This window comes from Hyaena hyaena, unplaced genomic scaffold (assembly GCF_003009895.1).
Source record: "Hyaena hyaena isolate Hyena2069 unplaced genomic scaffold, ASM300989v1 scaffold_296, whole genome shotgun sequence".
In the NCBI taxonomy this organism is placed as follows: domain Eukaryota; kingdom Metazoa; phylum Chordata; class Mammalia; order Carnivora; family Hyaenidae; genus Hyaena; species Hyaena hyaena.
The window spans coordinates 1,359,226-1,377,599 of NW_024080931.1; the positions used below are offsets into that span (position 1 = coordinate 1,359,226).

General features: G+C 54.6%; 1 protein-coding gene across 1 annotated transcript in view; it reads left to right on the top strand.

The window, feature by feature from the left end:
• The first annotated feature begins 611 nt into the window (after window positions 1-611).
• The window catches only part of ZFR2 (zinc finger RNA binding protein 2), a 40,551-nt gene continuing 22,788 nt past the window's right edge, over window positions 612-18,374 (top strand). The window contains exons 1-2 of the mRNA XM_039247619.1: window positions 612-670; window positions 18,143-18,356. Of these exons, the coding sequence (XP_039103550.1) occupies window positions 618-670; window positions 18,143-18,356 (267 nt within the window). The 5' untranslated portion in view covers window positions 612-617. The remainder of the gene's footprint in view (window positions 671-18,142; window positions 18,357-18,374) is intronic.

The window sequence follows — 18,374 nt, forward strand, 5'->3', positions numbered from 1 at the left end:
CTGCCCAGTGTGACAACCACAGATGTCCCCAGACACCGCCTAGTGTCCCCTGGGGGCAAATCTCTCTGGTTGAGAACCACTATTTAGGGTCACCAAATTTTAAGGCCCCACGAAAGGCTGCCCACCAGCGGGTCCCAAAGGACAAGTATGACTTGGCCGTATCTATAGGGCCGCAAGCACCCGGCCAGAGAGGCCAGCGGAACTCCCAAACCCACCCCAGTGGGACACAAAGTATAAAGCACTTAAAGGTTCGCGTTCAGGGCGGATCTTGGGGTGCCAGGCAGAGAACCCCAAAGCTGAATGGTTAAAGGGAAAGCAGGGCTCTGGGAAGGGACGGGGCTTGCGGCAGAGTCCCCGGATGCTGAGCTGCAAAGGGGGGGAAGGCGAGGCCCCGAGGAGGGGCGGGGCTTGACGCAGGGGCGGGGCTTGAGGCAGAGACACCCCCGCAGACTCGCAGTGAGAAGCGAGGAGGCGCGAGCCTCGCGAGGGGGGCGGGGCCTGGGGCGCGTGGCGGGGCGCGAGCGGCACGCGGCCCGGGGGCGGGGCCCAGGGACGTCATCGCCGGCGGCCCCTCCCCTCGCGCCTCGGGTCCGCTCGCGCGCCGTGGAGACGTGAAGATGGCGGCGAGTGACTGCTCCGGCTTCGCGCGCGGCGCCGGCCCTCCGTACAGGTAACGGTCCCCGCGCCGCTCGCGCCGCCGGCCCGACCCCGGCCCCGGGGAAGCCGCGCGCCGGCGTGTCGGCCGGAGCCGGGCGGGACGCGGGTGGCTTGGCCTGCGCCAGCTAAGATGGCCGCGCGGTCGGGGACGCGTGTCTGTCAGGGGAGAGCGGCGGGCTCCTGACGCGGGAGGCGGTCCTGGGCCTGTCCGGGCGCGGACACTGCGCGGGGCCTGACGTGGGGAGGGCGGTGCGCACTTTGGCGGGCAGAGAAGCCAGAGCGGGGAGGCGGCCCGTCCGGGCGCGGCAGGGGCAGAGCGGGAGCGCGGGGACCCCCGGGGGTCGTGCGGGGGGGGTTGGGGGGGCTGCGGAAGAGGGGACGGAGGTCCGGAGGTCCGGGAGGGTCCTGAGGGCAGCAGGAGGGGGGGCGGGAAGTGATGCCGGCGGCGGGTGCGGAGTCAGGACCTTGGAGGAGGACGGGGGAGGGGAAAGGGCACTTGACTTAGGAGGGAACTGACTCGGGAGGGTACCTGGCGGGGCAGGGGGTTGGGGGTGTTGGGGGTGGGGTTACCGGAGGGAGAGAAGGAGAGACATTGGCGAGGGGGATTGAGACCTGATTGGGGGCTCAGGCGGAGATTTGGGGGGGCGGAATTGACCTGAGGGAAGTCCTGCGACCCAGTAGGAGGGTGGGCTTCCAGCGGAGGGGGAACAGGAAGGAGTTTAAGAGTCAGCGGAGGAGGTGTTCGCATCTTTAAGGTCCTGTAAAGGACAGACACCCACGCGTTTGGGGGCAGGGGGAGGAGCCAAGAAACAGATGGGGGGCAGGGATAGGAAGCAGCCAAGGGGAGGAGGGATCTACAGGTAGAAGCACATGGGGGTGCTGTACCCCAAGTGCACAGATACCCTCCGCACGCCCTTCTTCAAGGCCTCTCCTTAGAGCGGCTCTGCCGTCTCGTCCTTCACCCTGACCCTGGAGAACCGAGACCCTCGGCCGCCCGCCCCCAGCCCACCCTTTTCATTGTGGCGGCTTCCGGCTTCCGCCTGCAGCTGGGCTGACGCCCTGGACCAGTGGCTACCGGACCCCGAGGAACCGGAGGCGCTGACCGCCCCCCAGGCCCCCGGGAGACAGTGTGTGCGCACGGGGGACTTGCTGCTTGGAGTCGGGTTTCGGTGGGGGAGAGGAAAGGAGTGGAAGGTGCGGGCCGACCCCTCAGCCCCCTCGTGACGCTGCCGAGTCTTTCCCGTGGGACCAGAAGGAAACAGCAAGGCTGGGAACCAGGGCTGCGGAAGGAAGGCGGGAGCGCCCCTCACATGCCGCCCCGGAGCGCCTCGCCAGGTGTGGGGGGCCAGCCGTGGGGGGCATGCGGTTCCCTGCGGCCGTCCTGGGGTGTCCCGCACCTGCAGGCACGCTGGAGGCACTCCCTCTGCCTGCTGGCCAGCACTTTTCTTCCTCTCTCGTTTCTCGTCGTCTTTCTCCAGCGCGCCCCGTGGTCGTGCGTGGGAATCACTTGCAAGTTGTGTGCTATTGACCGCCTTCCAGAGGAGAGACCGACTGTTGACACCGTTACAGTTGGTGATCGCTGGACCTCGACAGATGTTTCTGTCGTTCGTTTTAATTAAAAGGACTGACACATTATAGCCCAGCTCTTCCATCTGCATTCCGGGGACTTAGGTGACAGTGTGTGCACGTGCTCACGCGTCCGGGAAAGATGTGAAACCGCCCTGAAGGGAATGTCACATCAGTCTGTGTTTTAGAATTGTCTCCAAGAGTGTGTTGTTCTTTTTTACAAAAATTTTTAAAAAATGTTTATTTTTGAGGCAGGGCACGAGGGGAGGAGGGGCAGAGAGAGAGGGAGACACAGAATCCGAATCAGGCTCCAGACTCCGAGCTGTCAGCACAGAACCCAGCACCGAGCTCAAACCACAAGCCAGTGAGATCATGATCTGAGCTGAAGTCCAACGCTCAAGCTCAACCGACTGAGCCCCCCAGGCGCCCCAAGTATGTGTTATTCCTTAAGAAAAGAGTAGGGACTCCTGGCTGGCTCAGTGGGTAGAGCATACGACTCTTGATCTCACCGTTGTGAGTTCAAGCCCCACATTGGGTACAGAAATTACTTTAAAAAATAAAATATTTTTTAGGGGCGCCTGGGTGGCTTAGTCGGTTGAGCGTCCGACTTTCGCTTAGGTCATGATCTCGCGGTTTGTGGGTTCGAGCCCCGCGTCGGGCTCTGTGCTGACTGCCAGCTCAGAGCCTGGAGCCTGTTTCAGTCTGTGACTCCCTCTCTCTCTCTGACCCTCCCCTGCTCACGCTGTCTCTCTCTCTCTCTTAGAAATAAATAAAACATTTAAAAAAAAATAAAATAAAATAAAATATTTTTTAAAAAGTATAAATTTAACCGAAACTGAAACATGGAGATCATAATGAAAGAAATTCCAGTCTCACAAAATCTTGAAAAGAGACCATCTCCATTACTGAATGACTTTACACATTTTCTTTTGTAGGAAATGACTTTTGTTCAGAACCTTCTGCTGCTTCTAGAGTATATATTTCTTGTGTAATGTGCCGTGGATAAACTAGTAGAATACGAGAGAGCCTCCCAGCTTGAGGGTAGCATTGGGACGACAGTATTTACAAAGCCTGTTTTACAGATTGCCAAGTGAAAACCACAGTGTTTTTCTTAGAGGAATTTCGAGTAGGTTTTCTTGGCTTTTAAGTGATAAGCATAGCCCCGGGGAGGAGTATTCCTCACACTGTTGTCCATCGTCAGGGTGGGGATCTGAACTTTAGGAATTGGGGGTTGGTAGGAATCGGAGGCACATTCACTTTTGAAGGTATACAAAAAACTAACAACTACTTGTCGTTAATGATGGTTTTCATTTATTGGATGATATTATGTGGTCTTTTAAATCTCCTAAGACTTTTTCAGAGTTAGAGTTAGTGCTGCAGATACTCACAATGAAGGAGTAACCCCATGTGGAAAATGGAATTTGGCAGTGCCCCGAGTGCAGCTTTCAGGGAGAACAGTTGAAGAGCTGGCATGGAAACATCTAGAACTCAGAGCTATATGCTGGAGGTCATTCTAGTGGAACAGGATGGGTGGGCCATTTCTGTTGTTACATTTCCCTCTTCGTGCAGCAGGTTTGTGAACATCCACACGTGCAGTACACCCGGCTCCGTCTGCCTTCCCGTTTTCGTTAAGTCCAAATAAGACAGCTGCCGGGTTTGGGGGTAATGCTGGATTTCCCGTCAAGAGAAGCTTTTGGTGTAAATTTTAACAGCCCATATTCCTTCATCTGGATGCAAGATGTTTGGTGGGTGGAACCCTATCGAACCCCGTTAGTGGTGAGTGGGGATAAAAATTGCTGGTTGTCAGTTCTTGAATCCTGTAGGCCTGGGCACTCGGCAGCTCATGGGACCCTCACAGTAATCCTCTGATGTAGTTACGGTGGCTGTTTTGTGGGTAAGGAAAAAGAGGCTCAGGGTGCACTGACTAGTGTGAGGTCCCCATGTGGTAAGTGCTGGGGTCTGGCTGGGGCTACAGGCTGCCCAGCTCCCAGGCCAGGCCTTGCCCCATGGTGGGATGTCCCTGAATCCTGGACCCGATTGTGGTGGCAAAACCCAGCCTGAGAGCAGCAGCCTAGCCGTGAGACCTGCTGGTGGAGACCAGGTTGCTGCCATTCTTTACACTGTCCTGTCCCCCTCATTTAGGTCCCCATCACATTGTGGCGTGGGGCCAGATTCTTCAGATCTTAAAAAACTATCCTCCCCAGAATGGGGAAGCCAATGGAGTGTCTGGTCTGGTGCTGCCGGGTTGCTAATGACACCCCAACCCGTGTCTCAGATGTCTCTCCCAGAGACATCACATAGCTTGGGAAAGACAGCAGAGCCCACGCCAGCCGGGGGGAGCAGCGCAGGCAGCCCCAGTGCCGGCTGACGGATTGCTCTGCCCGGGAGCCCCTCGCTCTGCCAGGTATGGCTGCAGCCACATTCAGAGCCCTCTCGGTCACGTGCATATCCCGGCCTGCCTCCATCATCTGCTCCTTGTGGGTCCCCACACCATCCAGAGTATCCAGAGTAAACCTAACCCACCACCTGTCCCCTGAGCTTAGGTCCAAAGAGCACAGGCTGCCGGGGAGAATCTGGTGTCGCTGCCTCAGGGGCCAGTGGGACTCCTGCCACACACCCAGGGGAGTGGAGCCATCCTGACAAATGTTTGCACCTGAGCAGCACCTTCCGGTTACTCCCAGGTGGGTTGGATGGGGAGGTGGCCCTGCATCAGCACCGCAGGGGACCTTCCTGTCAGATGTGGTTACTGCTGCTTTTGTCAAGGCCCATCTCAGGGAGGCGGAGATACACGGTGGGGGATGTACTTGGACGTACTTGGACGTGTCGTCGTTATTGATTGAGACAACTTATGCGTGTGCGGGGGAGGGACAGAAGGAAGGAGGGAGAATCCCAAGCAGGCTCCACACTGTCAGCACAGAGCCCTATGAGGGGCTCAGACTCAGGAACCATGAGATCATGACCTCAGACACTCAACCGGCTGAGCCATCCAGGCGCCCCTCTCTTGTGCTTTTTGCATGTCCTTCCCACATGGGTGACACCGCAAATCGAGAGTGTGCTGTTTACCTGTGGAATATTCTTTAGAATCGTGGTAAGAAGGGGTTTGGGACCACCCAAGTTCTGATGGATGGTAATTGTTTCCTAGGTATGTCCCTTCTGCCAGGGTATCTGCCACCAGCGGGGAACTGAAGTTCTCTGCCTTTTCTTTTCTGATGATACTTGTGTTCTATGATAATTTTAAGGTTGCTGGATTTCTTTTAGCTGGAAACGTCATTTGTAAATATTTTGGGAAATGGATTCTTTTTTTTTCTGGTACATATTTTGCTTTGGGCAGTTTTTTCCCCCCAACGGTAAACTGCATTTGTGCCACTCATGGTCCGTGTACTTTTGTAAATTAGCATATCCCGAGTCACTCGTTTACTAAGAATCGAGAATTGTTTTGCTTTGATTCTGTGTTTTGGAAAGTCCTTTCCATTGACAGGTTAACTCCTGGATGAGTTTTGCTCTCTGGAAGCAAAATGACCCTCACAGTGAATGTTTTCAAAAAGCTGGTGGCTTCTTCTCGATGTCAGTGTCATTGCTTGAATTCAGGGTTGGCAATTGGACATCTGTCATACTTGCTTGTGAGAACGTCACATTGGCTGTCTAGTCCTGCCTCCCCGTCCACATGAGGCACGCGTGTTAGACCAGCGTATACGTGGCTATGCAAGAAAAGGCTGGAGCCGCAGATGACCTCTCGCCAGTCCCCAAACATGGGCCTTTCATCACTTGGGCTCCCAGCAGTAGAGTGGCGCGGCCGTCTTAACCTGGTCGGACAGTCTTCGTCTCGGCGCTGCTTCTGGGAGGGCGTGCGCATGGCCTTTCCCTTCAGCTGCCCAGCAGAGCGTCGTCAGGACGGCGTGTCTGAGCACCTGACTGGTGGGCTAAACTTGTGGCCACCTCCGCGTGGGGACTGTGTTCCTTTGCAGGCGGATGGAAGAGAATTCCAGGAGCTGTGCTCCCAAGTGCAGAAGCCAGCTCCCCCGGGAGGCTGGGGAAGCCCTGTCACTGGTTCCCAGAGTCCCTGCCTCGGGAATGCCGAGCAGCCCAGTGGCCCTGCCGTGAGGAGCCAGGCTGGCCCTGATCTGGAGCTGGAAGCTCTTGACCATGGTTTAAAGAAGGTTGCATTTGGGGGATGAAATCCTCTGTCATCTTCTCAGGAGTCCAAGGATTTAGCTCATGAAACCCGTTTCCAGGATGATGAGATGTTTTTCTGGGGATATCCGGACCTGAAATGGACATTTCACATCGAAAAGGCACATAAGGCTTTCATAATTAAAAAAAAAAAAATCTGCTGAAACGTCAGAGTTGTGGGGCACCTGGCAGGCTCCTTCAGTAGAGCGTGCAACTCTTCATCTCCGGGTCTTGAGTTCAAGCCCCAAGTTGGGCATAGAGGTTACTTAAATAAACTTTAAAAAATTAAAGAGACATAAAATCTTAAATAAAAAAAATATAATTGTTATGGGTATGAATGTGTACCACGTGTCACAGATTTTGAGTACAAAAACCTCAGGAACCGAAGTGCCAAATGAAATAACCCCTGGGTGTTCATGGTGCGTGTGCATGTTACGTACTTGTGCATGGTCTTACCGGCAATAAAACAGATTCGGAAATGTCCTTCCTGGTGAATGTCTTTCATGGCCACGTCAGCGATCACGGTTCGTGGCGCACCGGCTACCTGAATGTCACAGGTGTGACCGGCAAACTGCACCAGGTCAGGGCGCTGGAGCCCAGTCTCCCCCCCCTCCCCCCCAGGCACCGCAGAGTGGGTGGTCTTTGACATGGAGATTTCCAGCTGCTTGGCTCTTGGATTTAATCTCAGTTGGGGGAGTGGTAGGAGGAGGGGTGATATATAGGTAAAGAGTTTATGTTCTGGAAGGATTTAAAAGGAGGCCACTGAGTGAAGGTTCTCAGCACTGTGATTGCGGGAAAATCTTTTATTCCACTTGATTTTTTTCTCAGACCCTACATGTTTCTGGTTGTGTGCGCGTGCGTGTGTGCCCCTTCCCTTTGAGTGTGATCCGTTGAAAGTGGTGGGTAACGGAAATCACTCTTACAGCAACCTCAGAACGACATTTTGTTACCTGCTGTGGGTTCCTCAGATCACTCTTCTGGACTGAGGTCGGCACTCCAGGCTCCATGTGTCTTTTATGGTTGGTCTTTTAGGAGCAGGCAAGAGCGCGTCCCAGAGGAGAGCCCCCTGGGTCAGGGAACCTGGCATCTCGGAGAGTCCCTTACATCTCCAGCCCTCCCTGTCCCCTTCCATCAGGTGACTGGGCAAAATGGTCTCAATGCGTCTGGCCAGCCTTGCATTCTAAAATCTCATCTAGATGATTTACTAAAAAAAAAAATCCTGACTCCCCCAAGCAAACATTTAGACCAAAAAACCGCGAGGAGGTATTTGCCTTGACCCAGGTGAGGGTGCCAGCCCAGATTCACAGCTTTTCCTGCGCCTGCAGGTGCCAGCGCTTTGCCCCCCAGCTTCCAGCCTCTGCTCTTTCTCTCCTGGGGGGCAGATGGCACCAGCCAGGTCCTTGTTGTCATGGGCCCTCAGCCTTGTAGTGCCGTGCAATGCCCTCCCTTCGAACAACAGGTGACTTCCAACTATAGCAGCACAGAGTTTATCGTCCTGGCTGAGGGGGGGCCTCACCAAGGGCACATGTGTGGCTTCTCGTTCCCGTTTTGCAGCCACCGCTCCCAAACCCTTGGTGTCCACCGGGGGCTGGAAAGTGGCAGCCGGCGCACCGTGTGTGATTCTCATGCCTGCTTTCTTCCGCCTGTGCGGTGGGCTTGTTGCTTGCTTTCTTTGAATTGGTTGTTAGTGTTTAATCTTTTTTTTTTTTTTTTAAGTTTATTTACTTTGAGAGAGAGAGAGAGAGTGAGCATGAGCGGGGAAGGGGCAGAGAGACGGAATCCCAAACAGTGCCAAGCCCGATACGGATCTCGAACTCACAAACCGGGAGATCATGACCTGAGCCGAAATCATCAGATGCTTAACTGACTGAGGCACCCAGGTACCCTGGTTGTATTTAAAAATGGGGAGACTTGGGGGCATCTGGTTGGCTCAGTCACAGGAGCATGTGACTTTGGATCTTCCCGTCGTGAGATTGAGCCCCACGTTAGGTATAGAGATTACTTAAATAAATAACAACTTTAAAAAAATAGAAATAAATAAAAATTGGGAGATTTTGCAAAAACCCTGGTTTCTAGCCTTACTAAAATCCTACCTGGCAACCCTGGGCTGGATTCCAGGCCCCTGCCTGTGCAAGGTGCTCTAGCATGTGAGCTCCTGTTTAACTGTCCCGCCTTCTGAGAAGGCGGGTGTTCCCATTTTACAGGCTAGTAAGGCGAGGGTAGGAGAAGTAAGTGACCTGCCCGTAGCCCCAGTGAGCAGAGCCGGGACTGGAAGCAGGCTGGTCTGGCTCCGGTGCCGTGCACCCCCCTGGGCTGAGACTCTCCTCCTAGTTCCTAATCTTGAAGCCTCTGTGACTCCAACCCGGTCCTCATGCAGAAGCCTCAGCTCAGCCTCCCTTCCCTGCCACCTTGCTTGAAGGTGTCCCCCCTGTGCCTGTGGGACTGTGGTCTGTGGAGGTGCCTGGGTGAGGACCCTGTTCAGTTCCCAAGACGGGGACATGCCACGTCACACAGGGCCACGTAAAATTCGCCACTTCACCCCAACGACTGCTTTTTGGTGCCCCCATTCCAGTAGGGCCTCTTAACCGGGGCCGTGAAGCCCAGGCGATCGCAGGCACGACGCCGTGTCCAGGGAACCAGGGGCAGGAAGTCCCAGCTTTCGCCGGATTCTTAAAAGGAGCCAGAAAAAAAGCCCATTACAGCTCAAGCGAAGATGAGGTGACCAGTGGCCTTCTGTGAAGAGGAGCCTGAGAGGGGGTGTGGGGTGATCTCTCTTTTGGTGTGTGGCAGGGGGCCTGGGCGCGATGGGCTGCTTTCCCCCACCTGCTGGTCCAGGCCCTCAACCCCCAAACTGCACCCGCTTTTGTGGGTCTGAGGTTCCCAGCAGCACTTTTGACATCAGGGAGGTCACTCTGGGGTGGGCAGTGTGGGGTGTGGACAGCCTCCCTGGCTGGAGCACCCCCAGTCGTGACAACCTCAGGTGACAACCTCAGATGTGCCCAGTGTCACTCCACATTCCCTAGGGTGGCGTCACCCCAGGGAAGAGCCCTTCTGCTGGATTCCAGCTTACCTACGGGCCACGTCTTAGGGATTCTTTCCCGTGAGCTGTGTTCCGGCTCCCTCGGCTCCTCAGACCACTGTGTGGCGGATTGGCTGCCAAAATGTCCCTGTCCTTTATTTCTTCTCATGTCCTCACCCGTCCACCATGACCTGGCAGCCTGTGATGTCTGGAAATAACGTCGGGCTCTCTGGACCTTGAACCCGGGCTTCCTTGCACCTTGTCTTGTTAACACAGCAGTGGAAGTGACACAGCCATAGATGATGGTCGGCGCCACCCCCCCCCAAATCCCGAACTGAAACCTACTTCCCAGGGTGATGGTATCAGGAGGGGGGCCTCTGGGAGGGGGTTAGGTCATGAGGGTGTAGCCCCCATGAATGGGGTGGGTGTCCTCGCCCTGCCCTCCATGCCAGGACGCAGTACGAAGACATTGGTGTGTGAACCAGCACACAGTCCCTCACAGACACGGAATCCACCAGCACGGTGATCTTGGATTTCAGCCTCTAGAACCTTTGCCTCTGTCCCCTCTATCTCAGAAACGCTGCCGCACGAAGGACCCAAGGCTGGCCCTGGGGCTGGCGAGAGCCGTGGTGGCCGTCCAATAGCCAGCCGCCCTCCAGAAGCAGCCTGCCCACTGCTGACCTTAGATGCAAGGTAGCCCAGCCTACAGAATCATGAGCGAAATAAGTGCTGTTTTTCTAAAAAAAAATTTTAATGTTTATTTTTGAAAGAGAGAGAGAGCCAGAGCACAAGTAGGGGAGGGGCAGACACACAGAATCTGGAGCAGACTCCATGCTCCAAGCTGTCAGCACAGAGCCCAACATGAGCCTTGAACCCACGAACTATGAGATCATGACCTGAGCTGTAGTCAGTCACTTATCTGACTGAGCCACCCAAGCGGCCCAAGCAATTGCTGTTTTAAGCCAGGAATCAGCAAACCTTTTCAGTAAATGGCCAGAGAGTAAATACTTGCAGCTTTCTGTGTGTCTGAGTTCAGGCTGCTGTAACCAAGTTCCGGGTGGGGGGTGGGGGGGTGCTTGTAAACAGCGGGAACGTATCCCCGCGCTTGTGGAGGCTGGGCATCTGAGACCAGGGAGCCAGCGGGGCTGGGATCTGCGGACGGAAGGCCCTCGCATGGAGGAGGTGGGGGCCAGGAAGCGGTCTCCTCTGTGACTCCGGGGCACCCATGACGCTGTCTAATCCTGATCCTCCAAAGGCCCCACCTCCTAACGCTGTCACACTGAGGGGTGGGCTTCCACATCCAAATTTTGGGACACAAATATTCAGTCCCCAACACCAGGCCACACCGTGCCCATGGCAGCTACTGATCTCTGCACCGCAGGACAGGGCACAAGTGGGTGTGGCTCTGTGCCATTGGGACTTTAGTTTTTGACTCCATAACGTGAATTTCACATAATTTTCGCATGTCCTGAAACACTACTCCCTTATCCAGCCATTTAAAAACAGGAAAACCACTCCGCTGCAGGCCACATGGAAGCAGGCAGTGGGCAGATGTGGCTGTCCCTTGCCAAACCCTGCTTAAAACCCTCTCCTCCCTCTCTCTCCCCACCTGGGCTCCGCTGTGCCATGTCTCTCCTGAGAGTGGGTATGAGATGCGTGTGCCCTCCCGAGCCTGACGGGGCACCCCACATTCCACTTCCTTGTAGAGCTCACTTAGCTAAATAAAGGCGGGGCGGCATCCATCCTCCCACACCATTAACGCCAGCGGGAACCCTTGTGGTGTCATGGGGTTCAGGAGAAGGTGGGCCCAGTGATGACAGCCACCACTTTGATCATTGTCATCAAACATTCACTACCCTTGACTGCTCTGCATAGCCTCACTTTAAGTGTTTGTGGAGCCCTGAAGGAGGAAGGGTGGGTGTGCCAGCCGCCAGCAAGAGCCCCCTCCTGCCCCGCCCCGTGGCCAGAAGAGGCCTTGCTGGGAAAGGTGACTGGGATTTGGGTGGGTGGGGCTTGGATGCAGCCCAGCAGGCCAGAGGGGGACCAGCCGTGGTCATCGAAATGGGAGAGCAGCGTATGGGCTGACAGGGAAACTGTCCTGTGTCCCAAGGGACAGAGGACATGTGGGGTGACAGGAGGCTGGACGGCTCTCAGATGCGAGGCAGAATCTGGGTTTTATGCAGTAAGCAATGGGGAGTCACCAAGATAATTTCATCACGAGATTTGTCCTGTTTTGGGATGCTCAGGTGGTGCTATGGGCTGAACTGCCCCGCCCCCAACTCCTAGGAAGCCCTGACCCCCAGTGGCAGTGTTTTTGGAGGTAGGACCTCTAACGGAGTCATTACGGTTAAGCAAGGACACGGGTGGGGCTGGGGCAGCCCATTCTGTAGGCCCGGCTTGGCTTGTGGGTGGGTGGGGTGGGACCCAGGCTGGACAGGCGCCCAGCACTGGAAGACACATGGAGAATGTCCGTGGAACATACCTTGCAGCATGGCTTTAGCACAGGGAGATTGGAATAATGTTTGGTGGTTTAAAGAGATGCCCATGGGGGCGCCTGGGGGGCTCAGTCGGTTAAGTGCCCGACTTTGGCTTAGGTCATGACCTCGCGGTTCGTGGGATCAAGCCCTGCATTGGGCTCTGTGCTGACAGCTTGGAGCCCGGAGCCTGCTTCAGATGCTGTGTCTCCCTCTCTCTCTGCCCCTTTCCCACTCATGCTCTGTCTCTCTGTCTCTCAAAAATGAATAAACATTAAAAAAAAGAAATGAAAAAAAAAAAAGATGCCCATAAACTCTTTGATGCTCCTCCCTCAAAAGGCGAGGCCTGACCTCTGCCCTGGAGCATGGGTTAGATGCAGTGATTGACATCTGACCAATGGAGTGTGGCATGAGTTGTGCCGTGTGATCGTGTGATGATGTCTGAGGCTGGGTCGTCACAAGTTCAGTTTCCGCCCAGGCACCCCCGCCCCTGGTGTCTCCCTTCTTTCTCTGGCGGAAGCCAGTAGCCGTGTTATAAGAACACACAGACAGTGCTGCCTGGGAGGAGCCAAGGCCTCTCGCAGAGAACCAGCCCCGAGCTGCCAACCGCCTGAGGCCCACCGCCCCGGTCCAGCCTGCAGACGATGCCATCCCGGCCAGCATCTAGTTGGCAACCTCCTCAGGTCGGTGAGCCAGAGCCCCGCCAAGCCACTCCCGGGTTCCTGGCCCACAGAACCTGCGAAGATAGATATTCCTGTTTGAAACCACATCACTGGGGAGACTTTTTGACTCCGCGGCATGCAACTAATACACATCATAAACTTCTACCGCTGGGAAGGTAGGCCAGTGAGGTGTGATGTTTTCAGACAAGTAAGTAAGTAATCAACCTTTAAGGTCGGGAGGCCCCCGGATGAAACTACAAATGGAAGCCTGCACACCAGGTGTCTAAATATTTGAACATTGCAAAGCGAGCTGGCAAAAAGTTAAATACGGTACGTGTGTCCCACCTACCTTGACAAACATGCCTTTTTAGCAACCACAACAAAAAGGCTAAGGGCTCTGTGGCTGGCAGAACGCCAAAGATGACAGTGTATTTCGTGCTGTGCGAGCCGGCCTGCTGTGGACGGGCTAGTGCTGCCTGGATGTCTTAAATAAGATGAACACCTACTAACTCAGAAATTACTCTGTATCTGGTAAAATTTACCTTAGGGGCCTCAGTTTCACCAGGAATGAAGTTTGCTGTAACCCAGATTCTCATATCTTTTCGAGTTTTGTTACAAGAATGCTCCAAAGCAGCTGCCATCGATGGGCTGACTTGTGCCCCCCTAAAATTTATCTCTTGGAAGTCCTAACCCCCAAGACCCCACTCAGACGTGACTGTTCGGAGACGGGGGTCCTTAAAGGGGTGATTGAGTCCGAGTGCAGTGGCAAGGATCCGGTGTCACTGCCGTCCTTGTAGGGCGAGGCGAGGTCACAGGCACGCACGGAGGGACGAATGGCCGAGCACGGGGAGAGGACGGTGTCTGCACGCCGGGAGGGACACTTCGGACGGGACCGGCCCTGCCAGCTGCTTCATCTTGGCCCTCCAGCCTGTGTAATTGTGGGAAATGAGTATCTGGTGTTTGAGCCACCGCCCCAGTGGGACCGCGTAACGGCGGCCGTGGCAGAGGGACCCGGCCCTTTCCCGGTCTGGGTTCCCCCTCCCGACTGCAGCGCACGGGACAGATTTGCATCTGGAGCCCGAGTCCCCGTGGGGACAGGTCCTCCGAGGGGTGTGCGTTCTTACCCATGTGGCCGCCTGGGCGCGCGGCCTGCATTTCTGCCCAACTGAGAACGGCTGAGATGAGGCTCTCACCGTGAGATGCGGGTAAAGCTGAAGTGTACAAAACAGACGTATTCTCATCAGAAATGACGAGTGAGTGTAAAACACGGGGAAATCAGCATAACTTTTCATGTGTTTTTAAAAAGTTTCTTAAAATATTAAAAATATAGTAACATTAAGAAAACATAGGGGTGGAGATGAGGAATGACTGTAGTGTTTATGATTGTATTTTTCTTATTGTTCTGGTGAGAAAGATACAACATAAGATGTAACCATTTCCAAGTGCACAGCTCAGCAGCCAAGCACACTCACACTGTCGTGCAGAGTGTGCCCCCACCATCTGTCTCCAGAACTTTCCATCTCCTCACACTGAGACTCTGTCCCATGAAGCACTGACTCCCCACCCCCGGCTCCCACCGTCTACCCTCTCTCTGTGGACGGGACGCCTCTGGGGACCCCCTGTGAGTGGGGTCACACAGGACGTGTCCTTCTGTGTCTGGCTTCTGTCACTGCACACCGTGTCCTCCGGCTCCGTCCACGTGGTGGCAGGTGGCAGGATGTCCTTCCTTTCTGAGGCTGGATCGTATTCGTGTGTGTGTGTGTGTGTGTGTGTGTGTGTGAGTGTGTAGACCATATTTTCCTTTCATGTCAGAGCAAGATGTGGGGAGAAGGGTCTCCCCAGGGCCTGAACCAGAGCAGGAGCAGGTGGGGACAGAGATGCCTTTGTCCTTCTCAGTAAAGGTCTGTGCATTTGTGATGTGTGGGGCCTTCTTTTTTTAAAAAAAAAATTTTTAATCTTTTTTTGTATACATTTATTTATTTTTGAGAGAGAGTGAGACAGAGCATGAGCGGGGGAGGAGCAGAGAGAGAGGGAGACACAGAATCCAAAGCAGGCTCCAGGCTCTGAGCTGTCAGCACAGAGCCCGATGTGGGGCTTGAACCCACGAACCACAAGATAAAGATCTGACTGAGCCCCCAGGTGCCCCTGGGTGGAGCCTTCTAATGCAGTGTTGCCCCATCAGAGTTTCCATGATGAAGGAAATGCTTTGTATCTGTGCTTCCAACGTGGTAGCCATAGCCACATGTGGCTCTCCAAACCCAAATTAAAATTAAACGACATTTGAGTTCCATTCCTTTGCCGCCTGAGCCGCATTGTAAGTGTGCAGGGGCCACAGTGTCCAGTGCTGGCATATTGGACAGCGCAGCTCTAAGATGTGGGCCTGTGTCGGGTCCCTCTGGCCCAAGCAGAAGGGCTATATGGGCCTAACAGTCAAAAATGAAGGAAGCACAAGTATTTGTATCAATCTGGGTTCCTTCCTGGCAGCCTGAGGGTCTGGGGTTGGAGTGGGGGCGCATGTGCCGGGTGAGATGTATACTGAGGACGTAGCCTTACACACAACGTAACATTGAAAAACAACAGTGTGTTGTGTGAAGACTCAATTTGGATGTGGTAAAAGCACAGAAACCATGGCCAGTGCCAGCAGGAAAGGGGATCTGATGGAGGGGGCTGAGATTTCAATATTTAAAGAAGCTCCGAAGCAAATGTGGCAAAATATGACCGCTTGTTACCTCTCCGCGCTGTGCGCTGTATTCCGTGTTTGAAAAGTCTCGGCACTGAGGGAATTCAGAGGGCTAGTCAGCCACCCGCTCGATCTGCTTTCTGACCAAGAAAGTCTGTAAGACAGTAAGAGGAGAAACAAATCTCATAAGGGGCCGACTTGAACCTACGTGTCCCTTGTGACAGGTGGGGCGCTCCTGCTTTCCTGGGATGAGAACACGTGCTGTTACAGATGTTGGGTTTTGACTTTGCTGTAGAGCTGCAGATTCCCGGCTTGGACAGTGGCGTTATTACACTGTCGCTGGAATGTCCAGGACACTGCCCCAGACTGAATCTAGAAGTGCCTGTAGATAGGAGCCGCAGGGGCCGCCCCCACCCGCCCTTTGCCACACACGTGCCCCCAGGGACTCGCGTAAACGCCTGCTCCGTGTCTGTATTTACCGAACACCTGCTGCATGCCAGACGCTCCTGCTATGCTGGGAGAGACCCCGCGGGGGAGGAGACCACCAGGGGACAGAGACGATCAGGCGGTACCAGGAAGAAAGCCCCAGCAGCGCGAGGGGACAGAGTACTGCTGCTGTGCTACACGGGCTCACGGAGGGCTTGTTGCACGAAGGTGACATCCGAGCAGCGACCTACAGGAGGGGATGGGGTGAGGGGGCTGTGAGAAGACCCCTCTGGCTGCCAGGATGCCAGTGAGGAGACGGCGCGTCCCGGCGGGGGTGACGTACCAGGTTCTGCCCGGCCTCCAGCTCCTGCGAGGAACCCACCCTGTGTGGTTGACGCCCAGCGTTCCTCTCAGCCTGGAGGGTGCTCCCCGTGTCATTCCAGCTGGGCAGCACGCCACTGCGGGGGACAGGAGCAGTCACTGTGTGCCTGGCTTTGGGCCAGAATGTGTGCGGAGGTAGCAGAGGCTCGAGAAGTGCTGACCGTAGTCCCTTTGTACTGGGGCCCACCTGCCCTGGAGTACGCACGCACGCGCGCACACGCACACGCCCACACCTTCCCTCATCCTCTGCAGGCTTTGCGGGAACTTTCTTCTGTGATCCACACTGGTGTCGGCTAAAACCTCTGCTGATGCCTTTCCCAGACGAATGGACTATTACCTTCGAGGACGACATTTAGCAGAATGGGAGCCCTTGGAGCACAAAGATCTGGGTCTGAATCAAGCACTTGACCTGTGCCACTGGTCCTCAGAGTTTCCTCACTCAGAAATGGGACAGATGGACACAGTGGCGCCTTCTCTGTGGCGGGAAGGCGGGGACGGGGCGGTGGAGACAGAGGCCTCAGTGCTGTGCTTCCTGCGGGGCAAGTGGCAGTGAAACCTGTTCTTGTGACTAAGAGTTTTTAGTCTCATGTTAACTGATCTTCTGTATTTTAATAATTGGGGGATCCGGGGCGCCTGGGTGGCTTAGTCGGTTAAGCGTCCGACTTTCGCTTAGGTCATGATCTCGCGGTTCGTGGGTTCGAGCCCCACGTCGGGCTCTGTGCTGACTGCCAGCTCAGAGCCTGGAGCCTATTTCAGAGTCTGTGACTCCCTCTCTCTCTGACCCTCCCCTGCTCATGCCGTCGCTCTCTCTCTCTCCTAAAAATAAATAAAAATATTAAAAAAAAAATAAAGAGAAAAGGGAAATCATTAGCCATGGGAGTAATGAAAACTGTAGGGCAAAAGTGAAAGTTCTGGTCCGAAAACAGGCTTGCTACAATTAAACTGATGGACATTTCTACCAAAAAGAATGAAATCCCAGGTGTCAAGCGCACGGAATACACCGCGGAGACCAGGTCTCGAAGGCAGAGCAGTGAGCGCGGTGAGCTTACGTGCTTTGGAGCTCAGCTCCTAGTCCCGCGGCAGAGCTCAGCTTCGTGAAAGATGAAGGAAGGGCTGCTGATCAGCTACCTTTACTAGGTCACAAAACCTTAGAAAAACTCACTTCTTTCAAGGCCTTTTCCCCAAAATGAAGATCAATTAAGTGTTTTTTCAAGTAACATAAGGGAAACAAACATTAAATTGCTTACATTTAATGATTTATCTTTTGAGTGTACAAAATGTGTAACATTTAGGGCAAAAAAGGGGGGAGGGGGAAAAACAAACATAATCATCGATACCGTAATTGGGTTAAAAAAAAAAAAAACCTGTCAGGGATAAGAATTTCCTTATAACATCTGTAAACTGATTTTTTCCATATCCTAATTCCATTAAGCAATATCAGGAAATCTGAAAAAATTTTTAGGAAAACCTTCTTTATAAAGCACAGAAGAGGGGCGCCTGGGTGGCTTCGTCGGTTAAGCGTCCGACTTTCGCTTAGGTCACGATCTCGCGGTTGGTGGGTTCGGGCCCCGCGTCAGGCTCTGTGCTGACTGCCCGCTCAGAGCCTGGAGCCTGTTTCAGTCTGTGATTCCCTCTCTCTCTGACCCTCCCCTGCTCACGCTGTCTCTCTCTCTCCTAGAAATAAATAAAAATATTAAAAAAAATTTTTTTTAAATAATTGGGGGATCCAGTTGCTCCTTGGTCACATAATACCGTTCAAGTCCAGCTTTCTCAGAAGACTGTCGACGTCCAGAAAAAGTTCGCTGAGAAGGTGACTAGTGGGCTCAGGTCCTGCCTCTGCCACTCCCTGGGGCTTGGTTTCCTCGCCTGTATAGCGGGGACAAGGAGGGTCCCCGACGCACAGAGGTGTTAGGACCTTGTGTTAATTCATGAAAAGTGCTTAAAGCCAAGCCTGTTCTCTTAGGAAGATTGTAACAAAGGTTAGTGTTTAGAGAAAGCCAGAATCCCTGTCGGGCTCCGGAGCAGCCAACGTCCAGGTCTGATGGGACTTGCGGGCCCCCACGAGGTGCCCTAGAACTCCATGTGATTCTTGTGTGTGTGCTTCCAGCACCCAGCCTCCGATGGCTTTTCCCGTCCCCGCCGCCGGAGCCAGCCTCGCCTCGGGACCCACTGCTGGAATGGGTCCCTCTGTGACCCCGACGTTTCCTGCGGTCGCCCAGCCCCCGGGGCCTGTCAGCACGGCGGGGTATGGCGGGTACCAGCCCTGCACCAGCCGCTGCCCAGACCCTGCCCCGGTGCCCGGCACGGCTCCCTCCTGCCAGGTACCGGCCTGACTGCCC